This window comes from Corythoichthys intestinalis, chromosome 20 (genome assembly GCF_030265065.1).
Source record: "Corythoichthys intestinalis isolate RoL2023-P3 chromosome 20, ASM3026506v1, whole genome shotgun sequence".
NCBI lineage: Eukaryota > Metazoa > Chordata > Actinopteri > Syngnathiformes > Syngnathidae > Corythoichthys > Corythoichthys intestinalis.
This window is the reverse complement of record NC_080414.1, coordinates 24,210,878-24,233,807: the sequence shown is the minus strand read 5'-3', so window position 1 is coordinate 24,233,807 and position 22,930 is coordinate 24,210,878. Positions and strand designations below refer to the sequence as shown.

The following is a 22,930-nucleotide window of genomic DNA, read 5'->3' as shown; positions in this document are numbered from 1 at the left end:
ATATTGTAAGAAAACCTTTGTTTCCGTTTGTTTTTCCGTTTGTTTTTCAATAAAATGGTGAAATAACATTTTACGGTGACAAAAAAATAAATTGAGGAAAATCACTTCACCATGCTTGATGCACATCCGCTACATTGTTATTTATTAAGTAAGATTTTTGTTTTGCCAATTTGAGTCTGGCTGTAAGCATCTCTCAAAATCTTCGTACATTTTCGTACATTTTCGTCCATTTCCGCCTAACATCGTCACAGGGCGAACTAACGCCGCCTCCATTTTGGTCTCATGTGTACTGTATGTGTGTGCGGCGTTGATGTAAACTGGAAGAAACAACAGGACCGTACGCAGAGGCATTATATATACAGAAATGGACGGGTAATGTTTTGTCATATACGTTCGGAATTCCATTGAGTGGGCGTTTGCTTTTTTCATTTGGTTAATCACAGCGTTAACGGGTTTCCATAGCCACGCGCTGCCTGCCATCCTAATGATGTGCCTCCCATTTATAACCGAAGGCATCGGAGAATTTTTAAGTAGTGTTGTTAACTATTTACATTCAAACTATGAGTAAAACGCCGGGTGTGTTTAATGCTGTCGAATAGCATACTGACGCTGAGCCACCTTATATTGAAGTAAAAGGAATGTTGCATTGGCCATCCTTTGTGTTTAGCTTCTAACGTTAGCTCATAGTAGTATTGCCTGAGTGCCAGATTGCTCACTTTGCTCGCAGTTCATTCGCAGATATTATTTAATCTTAAATGCGTGTCACTTGGAGAGAAACGTTGTCAAGTGGAAACGTTTCAATAAACATAGGCACTTTGCGTAATAACAACACTAGCAAGCTTCATTGCACGTAAACGCTAGTTTTGGATGCCATTAACTGATAAGGTTTAAATTTAAATTAACGTGAGCCGTCTTGAGTATTGATATTACAATTTTCAGTATTATATGACTGTTGATTTCATCATAACTTTTAATTTCTCAAGGGGGTAGTTTCTGTTACATGTGATGTACCAAATTACCACACTTGAGTGCAACGAACCAGGTTGTTGATAAACGATGAAAACTAAAAACAATTAAATTAACATTCTCAACAAATGCAAAGCTTCTCCTCATGCATTACATTTGGAAATAAAACGAAACTATACCTATGATTGAATGGATCTGAACTCTCCAGTAAAGTTGAATTTGTTGTGAATGGGTCAAATGCACAGTAGTAGTCAATTTATGGTTTCTGCTTTGGTGTTTTCCAACCTTTATTGAGCCAATTGACATTTACATTGGTGAGCTTGACTCAGTTTACTCACGATTGACTAATTGTTAAATCTGGGCCCATTTACCTTGCATATCAAAGGTTAGATACCGTATATCAATAGACTACCCATTCAGCCTTTGCATCTGGCTGTTTGGGCAATTGCTTCTGCAAGGCTCTGGGTTTTTATTAGGGTTGTTCGGATCATTTTTTTTTTTCTCCCGATCCGATCCCGATCGTTTTAGTTTGAGTATCTGCCGATCCCGCTATTTCCCGATCCGATTGCTTTTTTTTTTGCTCCCGATTCAATTACAATCATTGCCGATAATTTTTCCTGATCATATACATTTTGGCAATGCATTAAGAAAAAAATGGATAAAACTCGGACGAATATATACATTCAACATACAGTACATAAGTACTGTATTTGTTTATTATGACAATAAATCCTCAAGATGGCATTTACATGATTAACATTCTTTCTGTGAGAGGGGTCCACGGGTAGAAAGACTTGTGACTTTGTATATTGTGACTAAATATTGCCATCTAGTGTATTTGTTGAGCTTTCAGTAAATGATACTGTAGCCATGGCCAAATGCATGATGGGAAGTGGAACCATGACTGTGCGTAGTGCTACCAATTCATATATCTTCTCTGCGTTGGCAAATAACATAAGGTGTTAAGAAAAAGATCAAGTGCGACCTTGCTTCCCCACATTGCTTCCCATGATATTTCTAATCGTAGGGAGATGGATTGTAAGGCTGTAGCTAATTAAAAAAGGCTCCAAAGGCAGCCAAATTTCACTGTATTCATTTTACGCTGCCTTTTATCTCTCTATATAGGTAAAACGGTGCCATTACAGATTGAGCACGACAATGCATGAGTGGGTCGTGCAGCGCATGCATTAATTGTGTTAAATATTTTAACGTGATACATTTTTTAAAAAATTAATTACTGCCATTATTGGGATAAATTTGATAACCCTACCTTAAGCCTAAACTAAAGACTCTGGGTGAGTGTAACATATTATGACTGTAACGTTAAATACAATTAGAAAACGATTTAATTAAAATATATATATTAAAAAAAGGCATGGCCGATATTTTTTTTGCCGATTCCGATACTTTGAAAATGACGTGATGCGGGATGCCGATCGATCGGGTCCGATCACGTCATCTCTAGTTTTTATCTCTGCATCTGGCATATACTGTATTTTTCGGACTATAAGTCGCAGTTTTTTTTGGCAGTTTGGCAGAAGGTGCGTCTTATACTCTGGAGCGACTATGTGTGATTATTTATGGTCGGGTCTCTCGCTAACTTTTTAAAAAATAAATATTAGGGCTGTCAACCGATTAAAATTTTTCATCGATTGAAAAGCAAACATGCAACTGCGGGAGGAGTGGGATATGGAAAGGATTCAAATTGATTGTTGAAAATGCTATACGGAAACCTGTGTCGGCTTCACTGAATGTAAACGAATGTGGCGCTTTGGTCTCATACGAGAAATACCAGCGTTATTTTGTTGTGTAAGTGCATTTATAATGATCATAAAAATATGTAGAGTCGTAGACTATTTAAACATTGAGAAAATTTGTGTATTTTTTCTGCCAACTCGAGGAGATTAAAATAAATGTCAAATCCACTATCCGCCTTTCAGAACAGACACGCAAATATAAAACATATAAATCTTTATTGAATATCCATCTTACAGTCTTGTTTAACTGGGAAAATTCGTTACAAAAGACTTTAATTTGTTATCATTACGCATATATGCACCGGCATCGTCACAAACGTGATCACAAAAAAACGCAACCACGCATCACATCCCCGGATTTCCTCCTTCTCCTGAGTCCTCACAAATAAAACATAAAATTTGGGGGTGTGGGGGTTGGGGCTCGTGGCTCCAAATATTTTATTTTTTTTTTTTTTTTCGGGCTCGGGCAAGCAAATCAAGTTAATTGATCGGGTTCGGGCTGCATCGGGCTTTAATACCCGTGGGCCGGTCGGGTCGGGCTGGATTTTTTAGGCCCGATCTAACTTCTAGCATCATGTAATGTTAGCATACCGTACACCTATTCAGCCTGTTGTTCTCTATTGTATTTTTATTTCAAATTGCCTTTCAAGATGACATGTCTGTTCTTGGTGCTGGATTCTATCAAATAAATTTCCCCTCAAAAATGTGATGTATACTCCGGTGTGACTTATAGTCCGAAAAATACGGTACTGTATTACTGAGTAAGTCAAAGGTGAATTTGTCCAGCCACTGCAGCTCAAATCTGCTGCGTGCGTTTTTTATGCTAAAACCTAAAAAGATCAGTTTGAGTGAAATACTTTAAAGGGAACCTCAGACTTAAAGACTTGTAGGCTCTAATGAGCCACAACTGTTCTCTTTTACTAAAGTATGTTATTAGAAACGCGTAAAGTATTGTCATTGATTTAAAAATCTATATTTAATAGTTGTGCCATGTTTTAAGCGTGCAGTGGACGCTCGGGGTGATGTTGTGGATTGTCACTGTCACTCGACGAATACTACAGGGTTACTGCAATTCCTTCTACGCGGCGAGACGTCCAACACATGCCCTCATCGGTTAAAAGCAGCGCGTACTTAATATTTGTGTTTTTATTGAGTCTTTTATTACCTTTTCATTGCCTCACAATACTTTGTGCATCTGTTTCACTTATACTTTTGAGTATTGTGTTTTCTGTGGTAACTTTAAAGCAGATTGTTGATCTGTTGAGCACATTAGTCACGGAGCATATTTAAAGCACCCTTGTTTGACATCACTATATTTATGCATTGTCATAAGGCATCTTTAGTGTGTTCTGTCTGTATGCATCTAAACAAAACAAGCTGTATGCGCACGGTAGTACTCTGGGTGTCAAATTCACCTCTTGTAAGACATTTCGCCGTTTTAGCACATTTTGGCAGAACACTTTTTTTTTTCCTAATCTCATCTCATGCCGTCTTTCCTGTTCATTTTGCTTTTGCTGCTCGTTTTGTGAAATATTGACAGTGCTGTCATGCTCATTAATGTCCCTCTTGGGTTCAAATTGAAAGGCTTGAACAGATGACATGTTTATGTCGCTAGAGTCATACTCTGGAAGCCCGGCAGCGTAACCATGTGACGTCAACCGCCATGTGACGTCAACAACAATGGCGACCTACTAGTTAAACTGTGTTTCAATAGCAAATTATTTTAACTCATCATAACATTTATCTTTTAAGAACTACAAGTCTTTCTATCCGTGGATCCCTGTAAGAAAAAAAACCAAACTGAGTGGCTGCTGTGGCTTTATGTAGACGTGTGCAACACTTTGCAAACCAAAAAATATTAGTTTTATTATCTTGTTTGTACATAGGTTTGTTCTTGAACTGAGGGTTCGCTGTAGGTTAAGTATGTGTTTTACAAGTTTAATCATTATTTTGACATAATGTGTCCATCTTTCAGCATCAGCGATGTTGCAGTTGGAGTGAAGGTGAGTTTTTGGTGATTTTGTTGCATTCAATTGTGTTAACTGTACCATAACTACTAGGTAATGTTTTGAAGAAACGTATTGCCATATTTATTATTGATTTTGCATCCATCACAACCTAAATTTATTTTTATTATTCCTCTTTGAGACAACTGACTACATGTGTCCTTTTCACTGTAGAGAGGATCAGATGAGCTGAGTATGTACAGCAGTCCCAACTCTGGAATGAGCAGTATGAGTGGTGAGTTTATGCCAATAACTCCTGCATGAATTGAATTAGTATTGTATTGTATTTTTTTTTTAAACAGGCATTACAGACCAAATTTGAGCCGTCCAGTTCTTGCTGTCAAAAATATCTCCAAAAATGTGGAAGAGATCCTTTTAGCTTCTTTCCCATGGGTCAAAAAACAAGAAACTGATTATACTTAATTAACTTGATGATAAATCAATTAGGATTTCAGGACCCCTATTTACTCCTCAGAACTGTCAAAAGTAGCCATCACTAGAAAATAAGTGCTTTTGAAAGCAAAGTTAAACATGGCTCTGATTCAGTGTACTTGCTTTGATGTTGGATTGTTTGTAATGCTGATCAAACACTGATGTGAAGTAGAGATGTCCCGTTCTGCCAACAAACAGACATGATGTTTTCTGCGTTTTGGACTGAAAATGCAGTTTGCAGCACATTTCAAACAGGCACATACTGTGGATTTCAACACAACATTGACACGGCAGATAATACAGTCTGTACACCACTACACATGGCATAGGATGATTGACCGCCCCCCCTGCTCCCAAACTGGCATTCATCACATTTAGTACAAAAGCTCTACACAGCTCCCATGATAATGTCCTTCAATGGTGGTTAACTTTATCAAACTGCTACAATGGTAGGACAATTTATAATTATTGTGCTGTGGAAAAAATGGTATCTTCCAAATATGGTTACATTTGCTAGTACTAGTTTTTAAAATGAATCTCTAAAAAGTAGTTGAGTACTACATATACTGTGATAAAACACTGTAAAATACAGTTCTGAAAGTGTCGCAAAAGTGGCTTATTTCAACAAGAGGTTTGGCCTTAAAGTGACTTGTTAAAGTAATATGTACATTGCTTGCCAAAATAATTGGCACCCCTGCAATTCTGTGAGACAACGCTCAATTTCTCCCAGAAAATGATTGCAATTACAAATGCTTTGGTAGTAATATCTTCATTAATTTTGCTTGCAATGAAAAAAACAAGACAATGAAAAAAAAAAATTTAAATCATTATCATTTTACACAAACTCCAAAAATGTGCCGGACAAAAGAATTGGCACCCTCGGCCTAATACTTGGTAGCACAACCTTTAGACCCAGTAACTGCGAACAACCACTTCCGGCAACCATCAATGAGTTTCTTACAGTGCTCTGCGAGAATTTTAGACCCTTCTTCATTGGACAACTGCTCCAAGTCTCTGAGGTTTGAAGGGTGCCTTCTCCACACTGCCATTTTCAGATCTCTCCACAGGTGTTTTATGGGATTCAGGTCTGGACTCATTGCTGGCCACTTTATAAGTCTCCAGTGCTTTCTCTCAAACCTGCTTTTTTAAGTATGTTTTGGGTCATTGTCCTGCTGGAAGACCCATGACCTCTGAGGGAGACCCAGCCTTCTCACACTGGGCCCTACATTAATAATAATAATAATAATAATACATTTTATTTGTAGAGCGCTTTTACCAATGCTCAAAGACGCTTTACAGTAGGAACAGAAACAGCAAACAACGTGGACAGAACAAAACAAGAAAATAATTATAAGTTAAAAGCTAGTTTAAAAAGGTGAGTTTTTAACAGTTTTTTGAATGTGGGAAGGTCTGAACATGAACGAATGGGTTTTGGGAGTGAGTTCCAAAGGGAGAGGGCGGCAGCGGAGAAGGCTCTGTCCCCCCTAGTTCGGTGTGTTCTTTGTTTGGGCGGTGCGAGGATGTTTCTGTTAGAAGAGCGGAGGTGACGGGAAGGGGTGTGGGGACAGAGAAGGTCTGTGAGGTAGGGCGGGGCCAAGTTATTGAGTGCTTTGTAAGTGAGAAGGATGATTTTGAACTGAATTCTGTATGAAATAGGAAGCCAGTGCAGTTTGTGGAGGACGGGGGTAATGTGGTTCCTATAGGGGGTCTGGGTGAGAAGGCGTGCAGCAGAGTTTTGGATATATTGTAGTTTATTGATGAGTTTGGATGGAGAACCGAAGAGAATGCTGTTGCAGTAGTCAAGTCTGGAGGTTATGAAGGCATGGATGAGGGTTTCAGCAGTAGAGAAGGTGAGGGAGGGGCGAAGACGGGCTATGTTCTTGAGGTGGAAGAAGGCAGTTCTGGTGATATGGTTGACGTGGTGGTCGAATCTGAGTTTATTGTCAAAAATGATACCAAGGTTGCGGGAATGTGTTGAGAAAGGCAGGGTGCAGTTGTTGAGGGTGAGGGAAAATTGACTGTCTATGATGTGGGCTGCAGGGTCGAAGATGATTATGTCTGATTTGTTACTGTTGAGTTGAAGATAGTTTTCTTGCATCCAGGAATTAATTTCACTGAGGCAGTTTTGAAGTGTGGATTGGGTGCTGTGCGAGATTTGTTGTGTGGTTATGTAAATTTGGATGTCGTCAGCGTAGCAGTGAAATTGGAGTCCATGTTTGCGGATGATCTGACCAAGGGGGAGGATGTAGAGAATGAAGAGGAGGGGACCTAGAACTGAACCTTGGGGGACACCTTGTGGTAGGGGAGCAGGAGGGGATGTGCAATGATTGATGGCGATGAATTGTTGTCGGTCAGTGAGGTAGGAGCGAAACCAGGAAAGTGCGGTACCAGTGATGTGTAAAGATTCTAATCTGGAGAGCAGGATGGTGTGGTTGATTGTGTCGAAGGCAGCAGTGAGGTCCAGAAGGATGAGGATGGTGAGTTGTCCGGAATCCAAGGAGAGAAGAATATCGTTGGTTATTTTGAGAAGTGCTGTTTCGGTGCTATGCTGTGATCGGAAGCCAGATTGAAAGAGTTCAAACAGGTTATTATTGGTGAGGTGGGTTTTGAGTTGAGAGGCCACGGCCCTTTCCAGGATTTTTGACAGAAAAGGGAGATTGGAGATGGGGCGGTAATTATGCTGCAAAATTTGTTGGTAGTCTTCAGACTCATAATGCCATGCACACGGTCAGGCAGTCCAGTGCCAGAGGCAGCAAAGCAACCCCAAAACATCAGGGAACCTCTGCCTTCTTTGACTTTTGAGACCGTGTTCTTTTCTTTGAAGGCCTAGTTTTTTCCCCTGTAAACTCTATGTTGATGCCTTTTCCCAAAAAGCTCTACTTTTGTCTCATCTGACCAGAGAACATTCTTCCAAAGCGTTGACGGATAGTAAGGGTTCTACTACACTCGGACTGCAGGACAGCTTGAACTTGTTTGGATGTTAGTCGAGGTTCTTTATCCACCATCCGCACAATTTTTCGTTGAAATCTCTCATCTATTTTTCTTTTCCGTCCACATCTAGGGAGGTTAGCTACAGTGCCATGGGCTTTACACTTAGTGATGAAACTGTGCACGTTAGACACGAGAACATTCAGGTCTTTGGAGATGGGCTTGTAGGCTTGAGATTGCCCATGCTTCCTCATAATTTTGCTTCTCAAGTCCTCTGACAGTTCTTTGGTCTTCTTTCTTTTCTCCATGCTCAATGACGTACACACAAGGACACAGGACAGAGGTTGAGTCAACTTTAATCCATTTTAACTGGCTGCAGGTATGATTTAGTTATTTCCACTACCTGTTATGTGCCACAGGTAAGTAACAGGTGCTGTTAATTACGCAAATTGGGGAAGCATCATATGATTTTTCAAAGTGTGGCAATACTTTTGTCCGGCCCCTTTTTGGAGATTTGTGTAAAATGATAATGATTTGTTTTTTTTTCCCATCCTCCTTTGTGTTTTTTCATTGCAAGCAAAATAAATGAAAACATTACTACCAAAGCATTTGTGATTGCAATCACTTTCTGGGAGAAATGGAGCATTATCTGACAGAATTGCAGGGTTGCCAATACTTTTGTCCACCTCTGTAAATGTCTGCAGTCATCCTAAATGAACTTAACCATTTAAACACTTTCCTTGGGTCACATTTCAAAAAGCTACGTTTGATATATACAACTCCCCATCGTATTTATTTTTTTTCTTAGATGGGAGTTCCAGTGGCAGTGAAAGTAAAAAGCTGAGGGTAGAGGAAGCGCTACCATCTCGTGTGCTTCACATCAGAAAGTTGCCTAATGAAGCATCAGAGACAGAAATCATTGCTCTTGGTTTGCCGTTTGGAAAAGTCACCAATATCCTTACTCTCAAGGGAAAAAACCAAGTGAGTGGAAGAGATGGTGTTTTTTTTGTGTGAGAATGCCTGTTTAAGCTAAATATATTCGATAGGCCTCAGCTAAATGATTTTTTTTTTTTAAACGGAACACCTCAATACGATAATCCTTAGCAGTAATCAGAAGGGATTCATTTTTCTCTCTCTCTCGTACACTTCCAGGCCTTTTTGGAGATGGGTACAGAGGATGCTGCCATCACAATGGTTAATTACTACACCACTGTAAATCCTCATATTCGCAATGTCCCTGTCTTTATTCAATATTCAAATCACAAGGAGCTCAAAACTGATGCTGGAAATCAGGTTATTAGTAGTTTTTTTTATTCAAGACTCTTAAATCAAGAGTACACTCAGAAGACAGTCTCTTTAAATTATATTTGAAACTTTTTGTTTGACTTCAGCGTACACAGGCCATGCTACAGGCAGTTTCAGCAGTGCAGTCTGGCGGATCACCTGCTTCAGATGTACAAGAAATACTTGCTACCGCCTCTAGTCCAGTGCTGCGGATCATCATCGACAATATGTACTACCCTGTAACACTGGATGTGCTACAACAGGTATAAATACTTCCTTTTGATTTAGCCTTGTTGTATAAGGATCAAAAATGCCCACAGGGCAAGCTTTTTCTCTAGTTCCTTAACTGTTCCTTCCTGTACTCTACCAATCCTAGTTTAAGGTTGTTTTTTGTTTTTGTTCCCAGATTTTTTCCAAGTTTGGCACTGTCATGAAAATAATCACATTTACAAAAAACAACCAGTTCCAGGCTCTTTTGCAATTCAGTGAACCTGTCAATGCACAACAAGCTAAACTGGTAAGTGATTCCTTCATGAATATTTTGTATTGACCGTATACTTACTCGGGATTTATTCATGTAAATCACAAGCCTTTGTCCTGTTAGGCACTTGATGGTCAGAATATCTACAATGCGTGTTGCACACTGCGGATTGACTTCTCCAAGCTTGTCAACTTAAATGTCAAGTACAACAATGATAAGAGTCGTGATTACACACGACCAGAGCTGCCAGCTGGTGATGGTCAACCAACAATGGACGCCGCTGTAGCGGTAGCTCTTAGCAAAGACAACTCCCTCCTTGGTAAGATTCCAGGTAGATACAACTTTTTTATTCCTACCTTCTGTCTTCATAGCTGTGATTTCGTTCTCTGATCTAGCTATGTCTATTGTTTATTTAATTGTCTTGAATTTCCCGGCAGGAGCCCTGAACCCTCTTAGCGCAGCAGCAGTAGCTGCTGCTGCTGCAGGAAGGGTGGCGCTAGCTGGACAAACAGCGTCCAGTGGGGTACTCTTGGTCAGCAATCTGAATGAAGAGGTCAGTAATACACAACACTGACACACAATAGATCAAACTATTAACATTGCCATCTTTAACCATCACCCAACCATGTAGCTTGTTGGTTAATTCTAACTAACCTATGAGTGTTGTCACCTTCAGCCACATTTCTTCTACTAATTCAAATTCACATACTACTATCTGTTAATTAACTTGGCCAGCTACTTATGGAATGATATCTGTGGATCTTTTAGTGTAGGTGGCATAAAAATGCACTGGGGTTTTGGAAAACAAAGACTAGCTCTTGTAAGTCTTTTAAAAGTTTAATGGGAAGAGAGGGAGATGAATATGGTAGGAAGCCAGAGACCGTAAGATATTCACAATTATTTATCGCAGGCAGCAAGTTAGGGCGCTTTCACACTACACACAGGCTAGTTTCATACAGCAGGTCTTAATGCACAACTCCAATTTTTTATCTGTTTTTTTGGCATGCCCGTTCAGATTGCCTTGGTCCAATGAGCCCGTTCAAGTATCACACATGCGTACTAATTCGCAGTCCAAGACGCGCTGAGCAACTGACCCGCATGCGCAGGAGCATCAAAACAAATGACTACATATGACGCACACACACTAACATACGTACAGTTTGCCCTGCAGGTATGAAAATCTCTCACTTTTCGGCGAAATTCGCCGTTTTGAAGTCAAAAAGGGCGACCTACGTGAATTACGTAGATCCGAGGAGAAATTCTTTTTGGGAGGAGGTGGGGGGGGTCGGGAGGTTTTATTTAATTATTATTATTATTATTATCACCATGTGATTAACTTAGTACGTAAACTGATCGGTTCTTTAAAAAAGTGACACGGACAGTCAGCAAATCCTTCTAGATGCTTCGCTGACGAGAACCAATCATCGGCCCAAGCTGCGTGCCATTATTCCAAACGCGCGCACTCCTTACGTGAAACAAGGAGTGCTCGGCGAGCCTTTGGTTGCATTGCAAAGCGGCGAAAACAAAAAGCAGGCCTTATCCACACCGGGGCAGACCAGAGCGCAGCATACACACTTGCCTGTATTTGCCAGCAGATTGAATTTGGTGAGTAATGGTTTCAATCGTTTTCACGTTTTGCGATATAGAAAAGTTAATGCCATTCGTTGCAGCTTGCGTTGAACACTGCCAGAGCTAGCCAAATCTCCCATGAAAAAAAATAGCTCCCGTTAAATTGGCGTCAAGCGTGTGTATTTAGCGGTAATATAAACGAAGAAACACACTGTTGAGTCAAATTAAGCGGCATGCTCTCGGATTGAGGGGTCGCCTCGCATCGCTCCCGTCGTCCGCCTTAGACGCGTTATTTTCGGTGGGACTGGAGCTGACGGCCGGTGTCGGCACAACACCGGCCCGACGAGTGGTGGGAATGACTCTTGCTTCTTAAAGCTTTTCAGAAATACAGGGATCCCTCGTTTTTCGCGGTTAATGGGGACCAGAACCCGCCGCAATAAGTGAAAACCGCGAAGGAGCCCCCCCCCCCCCCCCCCCCCCATTTTTTTGTGTGTGTTCAATGTATTTATTCAGATTTTACATTGGAAAAAAGATACATATATATATAAGACATGTTTTTTCACTTTTTTCACCAAAGTATCATTTATAAATGGTTTTCAAGCACTTCAAAATGTAAGAATTATGATAAGTTTTAAACATGTTACTGCCCCACCGAATTATTTTTAAACAAGAATAAAGTAGTAAGAAAATGCTTGGCTTTATTAAATGCTTCATACTGAGTCTACTCAAACCCTCTCAGGCTTTGTTAAACGGTGATTGACACATGTGCAAAGTTTTTCTTTTTATATATATTTTTTTGTTTGAAGCAACTTATTTGATTGAATAATAAAAACACAAATGTAATGTTATTTTTCTATAAGATTTTATGTCATTGCTTTATTAATCATTAGGTGCTAGAGTTGTTAAGTATGGATAATAATGAAATAATAGTTTTGAGAAAACTGCTGTTGGTGGCTCAGTGACCATCTGATGTGGTTTGTTCTCAGATGAACAAGTTGAGGAAGGAAGTTTTGATGCAGAGGTTGAAGGAAGAAAAGAGGCAGACTGACTGAATCACAGGCAGAAAGTGTGGATGACAGTTTTGATTTCTATTCACTGTTGCCCCCTCCCAATTAAAGTATGTCACAGTCACAGCCAATTATTATCTAAAGCTGGTTAAAATTGAAGTTATGTTGTTTTAAGGTGTATTAAATACTTGTTCATGTGCCCTTTTGATCGACGAGCACCCGCCCCTCCACCGGTCTCTGCACGGCCCTGCTGAAACACAGTGTGGGTCGACAGAGCTCAATATTTTGTTGGGGTGTACAGTGTACTGGAATATATTTCCTCCACACCCTTCTCACCTTTTTAACCCCTGACCCATTTTCATGCCTGGCCCTGACTGCCGGCCTTGTAAACAATCTTGAAATATTGCTAATATGGAGCAGAAAGAAAACCTAGCATTCTCAGGCTTATCCTCAACCCATTTTTTTATTTTGTGACTGTTGTCAAGCCCGCTCCTTCCCCAAAAGCCGCGTTCAAACTAGGAGCTAACGCTAATGCACAGCTGCACCGCTACTGTAGCGCCCTGTCCGTCTCGTTCTTTTCTGATGTAATTTCCGCATGAATTCTGATTTGAGAGACTTGACAGTTCAGACTGCCGCCACATTGTGGAAAAATGTGGCCCAAATCGGCTTTAAACCACATCCGAAAGTGACCCAGTTCGGATTTGAAATGGTCCACTTCCATCCGACAAGTTAATGCCTCACTAATGGAAAAAGACGAAAATTTGGATTCGTGCATTAAGACCTGCGGTATGAACCTAGCCTAAGAGGACCAGGGTATGAGTATGAGTGCTACCTCACAGCCACCTTTGCAAATGTGTTGTTGAAAAGGTTCATCATTCACACTGCGCTAACAGAACTTTTGGAGTAGCATCACATGGATGAAAGGCTCATCCATTGAATGGACAAATAGAAAAGGACATACCTCCCTGCTGGGAGTGGAGGGAGCATGGCGCATTACAGCGTGGTGCTGTGACACTACACGTAATGTAGCATAGCATAGCAAGTCGCCGCTTGGCCAGGGGCGGAGTTGTTCCATCCCGACTCAATGCCGAGTGAAATGGAATATATAAAAAAGGGTTAGGGGAAAATTAAACCACGAAAAGGAACAGCGTGGTACCCCAAGTCCTGCAGGCGTGCAATCGCTTTCACTTCTGTGACTTTTTATACTGCCAAATTGTCGCCACTTCCAGCAGAGCCAGACTCACAAAACAGGGGCCCAGAGAGGCTCCTCCTGTCTATGCCACTGTCACTCTCACACGGTATGGTCAGCATCAGCATGCAAAACACAACCGCCACAGTAGAACCCAAATGCAACTGCTTAGCGCAGCACATCAACATTTGACCATGGCTACACTGTAATTTTTGGACTATAAGCCGCTACTTTTTTCTCTAATTTTGAATCCCATGATTTATAGTCCAGTGCGGCTTATTTGTTGATTTATTTGGGTTAATAGGTAACATTTTGACAGCGGCGTGATAAAACTACCACAAGACAAACACTGTCATTGGCATTAATGGATGCTAATATGACAGATGTCATTAAGTGTTATCCGGCAAATAATGTTGGTAACTCCATTTATGTCCAGCTCGGATCGTTAACATCCATTCAAAAGTGAGATAATTTGTTGGATGTCACAAAATGACATCAGTCATAAGCATTCATTAATGCTCATGGCAGTGTCACGTCATAAGTATGATGGTCTTATGACAGTCTTATGGCACCACCATCAAATAAAGTGTTACCAAATAACATAACTAGAAATTAATGAAACAACTGCAACAGTAACTGAAGATATAATTAGCACAGAACATGAATTTTGAATATTTACATTTGTAGCGCTGCATTGCATGCTAGGAGGCATGTTGGACGCCAAGTGTTGACAGCAGGTGGCAGCAGAAGTTGACTGTCTCCCCCAAGGGAGCAGTGGTGGCCAAATGAAGCTTTTTGAAGCAATGAAGCTTTTCAGGCAGTTGGTTATAAGCTTCATGGTAGTTCATTTGGTCTTATGACAGTCTTATGATGCCGCTGTCAAATAAAGTGTTACCAGTTAATGATATGTTAATTCAATATTCAGTTAATGATAAATATCCCATAAAGCAGTGGGGCAGCTGCGGCTTATAGTCCGGTTCGGTTTATCTATGAACAGATGCCATTTTCGTGTTGAATTTGGTGGGTTGCGGCTAATAGTCCGAAAATTACGGTAATCGTCTGTCATCTCGCAATTGTTGATTTTGAATAGCGTGCGCGCTGTACTTCCTTTTCCAAGGATGCCCTGCGTGTGCAGTCACAGTCTAGACCACATAAAGTAGCAAAAGCGGACCCTTCTCTGGTTGCATTCACAGTTGAAGCAGGGCGCGCTTCAAATGGACCAAGACCCACGATTTTTGAGCGGACCAGGGTTCGTTTGTTTGGTCTGAAATAGAGTTCAGATTCGCGTTCACATTTACAAAACGAAGCAGACTACCTGAGAAAAACCACTCTGGTCCGTATACAACGGACCAAACAGTGCTAGTGTGAAAGCACCCTTAGCTACATATTGATAATACAGTAGAGGAAACTCATGGCTGGTACTGAGAGAAATTACATGCCTCCCTATTAAGCGTCCTGTCTTTTACCTTACCTTTCTGTTTTCTTGCATAATTTTAAAAAATAGGCTTGTGATTTAACATCAAATATGGCCCGTTGTCTTGACCATTAGCTTGTCATGTCAGCATATAAATGGTTGTGTCATTCTAATTCAAAACGGTATCATACTGAACTTGTGAGGTTATGATACTGTGCTTGAGTGTTATCTTAGGCTTTTAGACTTGTGTGAATGCCACAGTTTTGCTCATACGGCCTTCAGATCAAATCTTGCATGTCAAACGGAATTTTAATTGCATGCTCGCAGAGCAATTGTTGGCACTTCTAATCTTCTCCCTCACTGTGCAATTGTATCTTTTCAGATTGCTGCATGTTGTTTTTACCCCATGGTCATCACTCATATATCTGAGTTGGATTATTATTTTTGACATGAATGTATTTTTTACCCTTTGCTTTTCAAGGGTGAAATACATTTTGTTGCAATTATTGTTAAAAACATTGATCCAAGCCATGATCGCTGACCAGACTACCTGCATTTCAGTGAACTGACCTATATTTTTTGTCCCTCCCTCACTTTTTTATTTTCCGCCCAATTTACATTGACTTTCCTTCATTTCCAATGTCTTTCCCCTCCTCCCTTCCCTTCTCCATTCAACCCCTTTTCCTTACTCCACGTGTTGCGGGGGGATATTTAACCCTTTAAATCAACACTTCTCCTTTCACCTCCTCCTCCCAAACCTCTTCATGACTTTTCTCTCCTCCTCCATGACCACCATGTCCATCACTCTCCGGGGGGAGAACAAAAAACACCATTTCTTCTACCTACCTCCGTTCTGGATCGATCTGTCCATCTCTACCTCCGCTCCGCTCCGACTCTTCTACCTCTCTACCTGTCTCACGCTGCTTGTTGCTCTTCTCTCCCTCTAAAGATGGTTACGCCCCAAAGTCTGTTTACCCTCTTCGGTATGTTATCGTTGGCTCTTGCTCTCCTCTCTTTTCTGCTATCTACTCTTTTTTTTTTTCTATTTTCATCCTATCTATATATTTCTCATTACAATTGTTAGTCATTTTAAATATCACAAGTTTGTTTAGTATTTTATGGGCGCAGAAGCTTGTAATTTCCAAACAATTTTCCAGTTCATTTGATTTGGGTTTACGTTTAAAATCTGTCACAATTTCACCATAGCAAACAGTTAATGCATGGTTAAGCAATATTTATTTGCATGATTTATTTTCTTGCCATATGAACAACAGTAACCTGATAACCTGTTTAAAAGGCTGTTGTTTCTCTTTTTAATTATCTTTACCACACACTTCTCTCTAAGATCTTCTATAAATTCCATCTGTGTGCTCCTCTATTCTCTCTTCTTTGATTCTCGTCTAAGATATCCTTGTCTTCACTGCCATTTTGTTTTAGTTTTCTAACTACTTGCTTTGTGTCACTTGCACTTCTGCTGACTCTCAAATAGGAGTCTACGGTGATGTCCAGAGGGTGAAAATTCTTTACAATAAGAAAGACAGCGCTCTCATTCAGATGTCAGACGCCAACCAGGCTCAGTTAGGTGAGTAAATAAAAATGTTTTTGTTAAATATGTAGTGGTTTAGGTACAGGGGCGCTGGAAGTCACTCACGACGGGGGGCTAAGGATGTTATTTTGTTTTTCCCATCCAAAAACAGCCAATTCTGTCCAAATTTGTTTTCTCCATACAAGGCATGCACCTTGGCTGTACACACGCATGCTCGATAGTTTATGTACTAATACTAGGCTACTACAAAGACAGCATTCTATTTCACCTAAAGTGTGTGTTGGAGATTTTGTATTGGAAATAAAAGCACCCGTGACTGATAATGCAAATTCCGTAGCTAGACTGCGCATTGACACACAAATATATTTGGAAACTAAAAGGTCAAATAAGCCTCGGTTTAACACCCACTTTTCAGAACATTCAAATAAATTGCACACGAATATCCAACAGTGCTCTGCACGGCGGCATCTCAACAGCAATAACAAACAATAAGATGGCTACAATGCAAGCTATTTGAAGTTCTATATGGTTTAAATCTGCAGCCAACTTTTCCTCGCTGAGCACTATTATAAACTACAATAATCATCTTCATTTTCGACCATGAATTGAATTTTAGTTTGGTTGTTTTTGTAAAGAAATAATCGCAAGTTCATTTCTCTGCAATATTAATACCTCCTCTATCAACAGTTAACTTTTTCGTTCCAGTCGCGCCTAATCCAAACCTGGTAGCAAGCAAGGCACTCAAGTAAACGTGTTTTAAATTTGATCAACATATGGCTGTCATTTTCTATTTTTAGTACAAAACTGCTTTAGTGCAGGATTCTAAATATAAATAAATAAATACAACATATTAAAGGATATATAGCATGTCAATAACATTTATTTTATTTTTTTAAATGGCAGGTCAAAACATGAGCTTAAGCATCCAGGTATACCAACTACCACGAGGCTAAAAGACCAAATATAATTTTATATTAAACTGCACAACATAAATTAAGTGCAAGTGACTTAATGCCTCCATTTTTGCAGTAATAGCCAAATTGAGCCTAAATTTCAGACTTCTAAAATTGCTTCGGGCATCGCGAATCTCCATCTCCGCCATGTTGAAACTTTTGCTCCATGGCACCAAACCCCGCGAGACTATATTGTAAAGAAGCCACTCGGGTTAACTCTCGCGAAATGTTGTATTGACTTCAGCAGATCGCAAAGCTGCTGCGTGCTGCCAAATAGTGGACGGAAGTAGAAGTGCAGGCACTGTATTGTTTATTTGTACCAAAAACACAAGGATTGATACACGCAGATTTTGAATTGATATAAGAATTCCGTGACGTAATATCACGATATCTCAGAATCGGTTTTTTAAACACCCTTAACGGACACCAATTAAAAAAAAAAAAAAAAAAAAATCAGACAATAGCCGATGTCTAAAGCCAATTTTGTAAGCCAATATTTGTGGCAGATATTTATTTTTTTTTTTTTAAGCACGCTGATTATGAGACACAACAAGTGAAACACTCATTATATGACTGTACATATTCGAAGTGAATTTTTATTCTGCTACTTCCACTGGCCACTAAGTGGTGCAAAATCTTAATTAACAAACATCATCACCCAAACAGTGAACATAAGTTATCCTATTATATCGGCTATGTATCGGCAGATACCGGCCGATCTTGAAAACAAAAAAATACACATATCGGCCTGATATATAGGTCAGCGAATATATCGGTCGACCTTTATAAGAAAGCTCATCAACCAAATAGTGTACATAAGTTATCCCATTATATTGGCCGATGGAAACAGTTGGCACCGATCGCTTCCGTGCTTGAACCTAAACGGCAAAGCGATACAGGTATGCATTCTCCTTTATGGAAAAAATTGTATTACAGTAAGTAGTCTAGTCTTCTTTGTACCGTATGCATCTGCATGACTGTATTATCCTACCACTTGATGGGCAAGGTGGACACACTAAAAGAAGCTGCACAATCAGTTGGATTCCTTTATTAAATAATGATGCAAAAAAATTTCTTGACATTCTTTTTAAAGGTTGTTTTTTTTTCTATTTAAAATAACGATTTTAGTGCGTTGTGGGATAAGTAAATTAAAAATCAACATATACACAATGACTTGATCAATTTTCCTTTACCTTTCTAAAGCCATGAGCCACCTGAATGGTCAAAAGATGTATGGAAAAATCATCAGGGCCACGCTTTCCAAACACCAGACGGTAGCGCTCCCACGGGATGGCCTGGACGACCAGGGCCTGACCAAGGACTACGCCAACTCTCCGCTTCACCGCTTCAAGAAACCTGGGTCCAAGAATTTCCAAAACATTTTCCCACCATCTGCCACTCTCCATCTCTCCAACATCCCGTAAGCGTCATTGATCAGTTTTTGATTAGTTCCGTTGGTCTTGTTCCTAGAAACACCTGGAACCGTTTCAGATGACCAAGAAGCCAGACAACTAAGCTGTCAGCGTGTAGTCTGTTTAAAAATAGGTTGAAAAGTGGAACTGCTGTCATGTCTCTCATTCTTTTTGCAGTCAAGATGTGACAGAGGATGACCTGCGGCTGCTCTTTTCAAACGCCGGAGGCACTGTGAAGGCGTTTAAGTTTTTCCAGTATGTATTTATTTCTGACAGGTCCAATCTGTCAAAAAATGCTTCCGTTTACAGTAGTTTTATATATTTCAGAGATCGTAAAATGGCCTTGATCCAGATGTCAACGGTGGAAGAGTCTGTCCAAGCCTTAATTGACCTCCACAACTACAACATGGGATGCAATCAGCACCTGAGAGTTTCCTTCTCCAAGTCCACCATTTAACAACGTGACCCAAAAACCTTTGATTCACTTGGTTTTCAGAAGTTGTTGCTTGAGGGAAATGTGAACGTTATTCTGTTCTTGAAAAATCGGGGATATTGCAGTTGACCCTCCTTGGCAAGCTGTTTTCAATACCTCTGGAAAATATTGACATTGATTGTCATCCCGTATGATAGTTTGATGTAGAATAGCATTTATTTCTTATTGTAGACAAAAATATACGTGTGCCTTATTTGATATCAGCGGTCCACAACAGACACATGTGCTTTTTAATCTCATGGATGTCAACTCAATTGGCTCTGTGAAACCTTTTATAAGCATTGCCACCAGTCAGCTTTTTTGTATTTTTTGGTGGGTTGTGGATTTACCTTTTGAAATTGACTTAAATGGCAATGGTGTAATTTTATTGGATTTCAGATTGTTCTGAATCTCACTTTGGTCCCCTCCACAGCCCAGAAAGTAAAAATCTTACAGTGCTGGCCAAAAATATTGCTACCCCTGCAATTCTGTCAGATAATGCTCAATTTCTCTGGGAAATGATTGGAATTGCTTTGGCAGTAATATCTTCATTTATTTTGCTTGCAATGAAAAAACAAAAAAGAGAATGAAAATAAATAAATCATTATCATTTTACACAAAACTCAAAAAATGGGCTGGACAAAAGTATTGGCTCCCTCAGCCTAATATTTGGTAGTACAACCTTTAGACAAAATAACTGCGAACAACCGCTTCCGGTATCCATCAATGAGTTTCTTAAAATGCTCTGCTGGAATTAGTGCTGCAACGATTAGCTCGAGTATTCGATTAGAAAAAAAACATTCGAAATAAATTTTGCTTCTTCGAGTATTCATTTAGTTAAAGTGGCGTTTTAATGCTTTGTTTTGAAAGTGTTTGCATTTAGTTGTATTGATTTGGGTGGATACACTGCCCTCTAGTCTGCTTAATTTCACATGGCTGAATCCAGCTGCTCCCTGTTAAGACCAATATAAGCTGAATTTTTCTTTCAGCTGGTTTTTTTTTAATGCATTCGTAATTTACTTTATAGGTATATTCTGCCGTTTTTTTTTTTTTTTTTTTTTTTTTTTTTTTTTTTTTTTTGTGGGAATACGTGTCTGGACCATTTGTTGAGAGCATTGTAAAAAAAAAAAAAAAAAAAAAAAGGTAGCAAATTATAGCATTTAAGCTAGCGGACTTTAGCCAATTGTTGTTTTGTTGCACATACATCCTTATTTATTCATTTTTTTTATACTGTTTGAGGCTCAGCTCAGGTATTTTAATTTTTGATGTTCCTTATCCGAATACTCGATTATTCGAACTAACTACTTCATCAATTAATCGACTACTAAAATAATCGATAGCTGCAGCCCTAACTGGAATTTTAGACCTTTCTTTGGCCAAATGCTCCTGGTCTCTGAGATTTGAAGGGTGCCTTCTCCTAACTGCCATTTCAGATCTCTCCACAGGTGTTCTATGGAATTCAGGTCTGGACTCTTTTCTGGCCACTTGTAGAAGTATCCAGTGCTTTCTCTCAAACCATTTTGTAGTGCTTTTTGAAGTGTGTTTTGGGTCATTGTACTGCTGGAAGACCCATGACATCTGAGAGAGACCCAGCTTTCTCACATTGGGCCCTACATTACGCTGCAAAATTCGTTGGTAGTCTTCAGACTTCCTAATATTATGCACACGGTCAAGACGCCCAGTGCCAGAGGCAGCAAAGCAACCCCAAAACATCAGGGAACCGCCGCAATGTTTCACTGTTGGGACAGTGCTCTTTTCTTTGAAGGCCTCGTTTTTTTATTCCCCTGTAAACTCTTATGTTGATGCCTTTTCTCAAAAAGTTTGGGAGGTTAGCCACAGTGCCATGGGCTTTACACTTATTGATGACACGGCGCACAGTAGACACAGGAACATTCAGGTTTTTGGAGATGGACTTGTAGCCTTGGGATTGCCCATGCTTCCTCACAACTTTGCTTCTCAAGTCCTCAGACAGTTCATGAAAAATTTGGTACACACAAGGACACAGGACAGAGGTTGAGTCAACTTTAATCCATTTTAACTGGCTGCAAGTGTGATTTAGTTATTGCCTCCACCTGTTATGAGCCACAGTTAAGTAACCAGTGCTGTTAATTACACAAATTAGAGAAGCATCACATGATTTTTAGAAGGGTGCCAGTACTTTTGTACGGCCCATTTTTGGAGTTTTGTGTAAAATCATAATGATTTGATATTTTTTCCATTTTGTTTTGTGTTTTTCATTGCGAGCAAAATCAATGAAGATATTACTACCAAAGCATTTGTAAATACAATCATTTTCTGGAAGAAATTGCACATTATTTGGCAGAATTGCAGGGGTCCCAATACTGTATATTTTTTCTTGGACCCTGTCAGTCATGGCCTCTTTGAAATGTCCCGTACTTGAATATTCTCATTTTTTGTTTATGGTAAAGTGTCGCAAGATGGCTTGCAGTTTCCCGTTTGATTTTTATGACAGCTGATTTTCAAGTATTTGGTGTCTTTCTTTTCATAGCATTTCCATTTGCTTGTGATATTTCTTTTGAAACAATGAATGGTTATAAAACAGGTTACTTGAGACTTCTACTCAGTCGGACCAAAGTTTCTGTGCCTTAAGTATTCCTGTATTAACAAAAAAAAAAAAAAAAAAGCATTTTCCGAAAAATGTCCTTTGTTTCACAAGTTCCGAAATTTCCCCTGCTTATTTGTTAGATCATAATAACTATTGTCTTGAAATAGAAAAAAAAACTTTCTTAAATTGTGTCCGTGTTGATCAAGATATATATTTTCCAATTTGGAAGTTGTTTTACAGTATTTTGAGTGCCGATTTGAGTCTAGTTCACTCTGCATTTCTTCTGTAGCATGCTCAATAAAACCTTTCTGTAATATTTCTGCATTCACCTGTCTCTATTCTATGCTTTGCTGACATGAAAATACTGAAACGTTCCACAGCAGAAAGTAAGGCAAGGCACATCAACATTATGAAGAGGTTTAATATCATTCATTATCTTTCATAATGTTTGTAATAAAATGTTTTTGAATCACATTATGATTTAGATATTTGGAACCAGTAATCTAAAATCATAAATGTATAATCTATTTCACTGGTTCTTAACCTTTCTAAAGATACCAAACCCAACGAGTTTCACATGTGCGTATTGCAAGTGTAATGTTTTTTTTTTTTTTTTTTTTCGAATTCAAAACTGACATATCAAAGCTAGCAAGCTAATATCTATGGTATGTCAGGCGACTGTTGGGTTAACACTGTTTCATAGTTGATAAACTAATGTTGACAGCATTTTGGTCGAAAACACAACATTGATTCAGCGTTGTTCCAATATTATTAATCAAAATGACATTTAGGTTTTGTAAGGATTTCAACGTTGAAACAACATTAACTGAGGGTGCAAAAGTAACGTTGATTCAATGATATAAGATCGACAGCAGAATGTTGATCCAACATCTTTTCAACGTCTGTCTGCTATCTAGGTATACTTTTTCTTTTTTTGTGTGTGTGTGT

At 39.4% G+C, this 22,930-nt stretch overlaps 1 protein-coding gene across 2 annotated transcripts; it reads left to right on the top strand.

Moving 5' to 3' along the window:
* The first annotated feature begins 256 nt into the window (after positions 1-256).
* Positions 257-22,505, top strand: LOC130908635 (polypyrimidine tract-binding protein 2-like). Of its 2 annotated transcripts, none has more exons than XM_057824279.1 (14): positions 257-372; positions 4,699-4,726; positions 4,904-4,964; positions 8,898-9,070; positions 9,242-9,382; positions 9,481-9,636; positions 9,780-9,890; positions 9,978-10,173; positions 10,292-10,407; positions 15,983-16,016; positions 16,523-16,615; positions 18,736-18,952; positions 19,122-19,199; positions 19,272-22,505. In XM_057824279.1, exons 1-14 carry the CDS (start codon positions 365-367, stop codon positions 19,399-19,401), a joined length of 1,542 nt encoding a protein of 513 aa, XP_057680262.1. In that variant the 5' UTR covers positions 257-364; the 3' UTR covers positions 19,402-22,505. The 2 variants fall into 2 exon arrangements, with proteins under 2 accessions (XP_057680262.1, XP_057680261.1); XM_057824278.1 differs by having other exon boundaries at positions 9,978-10,185.
* The last annotated feature ends 425 nt before the right edge of the window (positions 22,506-22,930 follow it).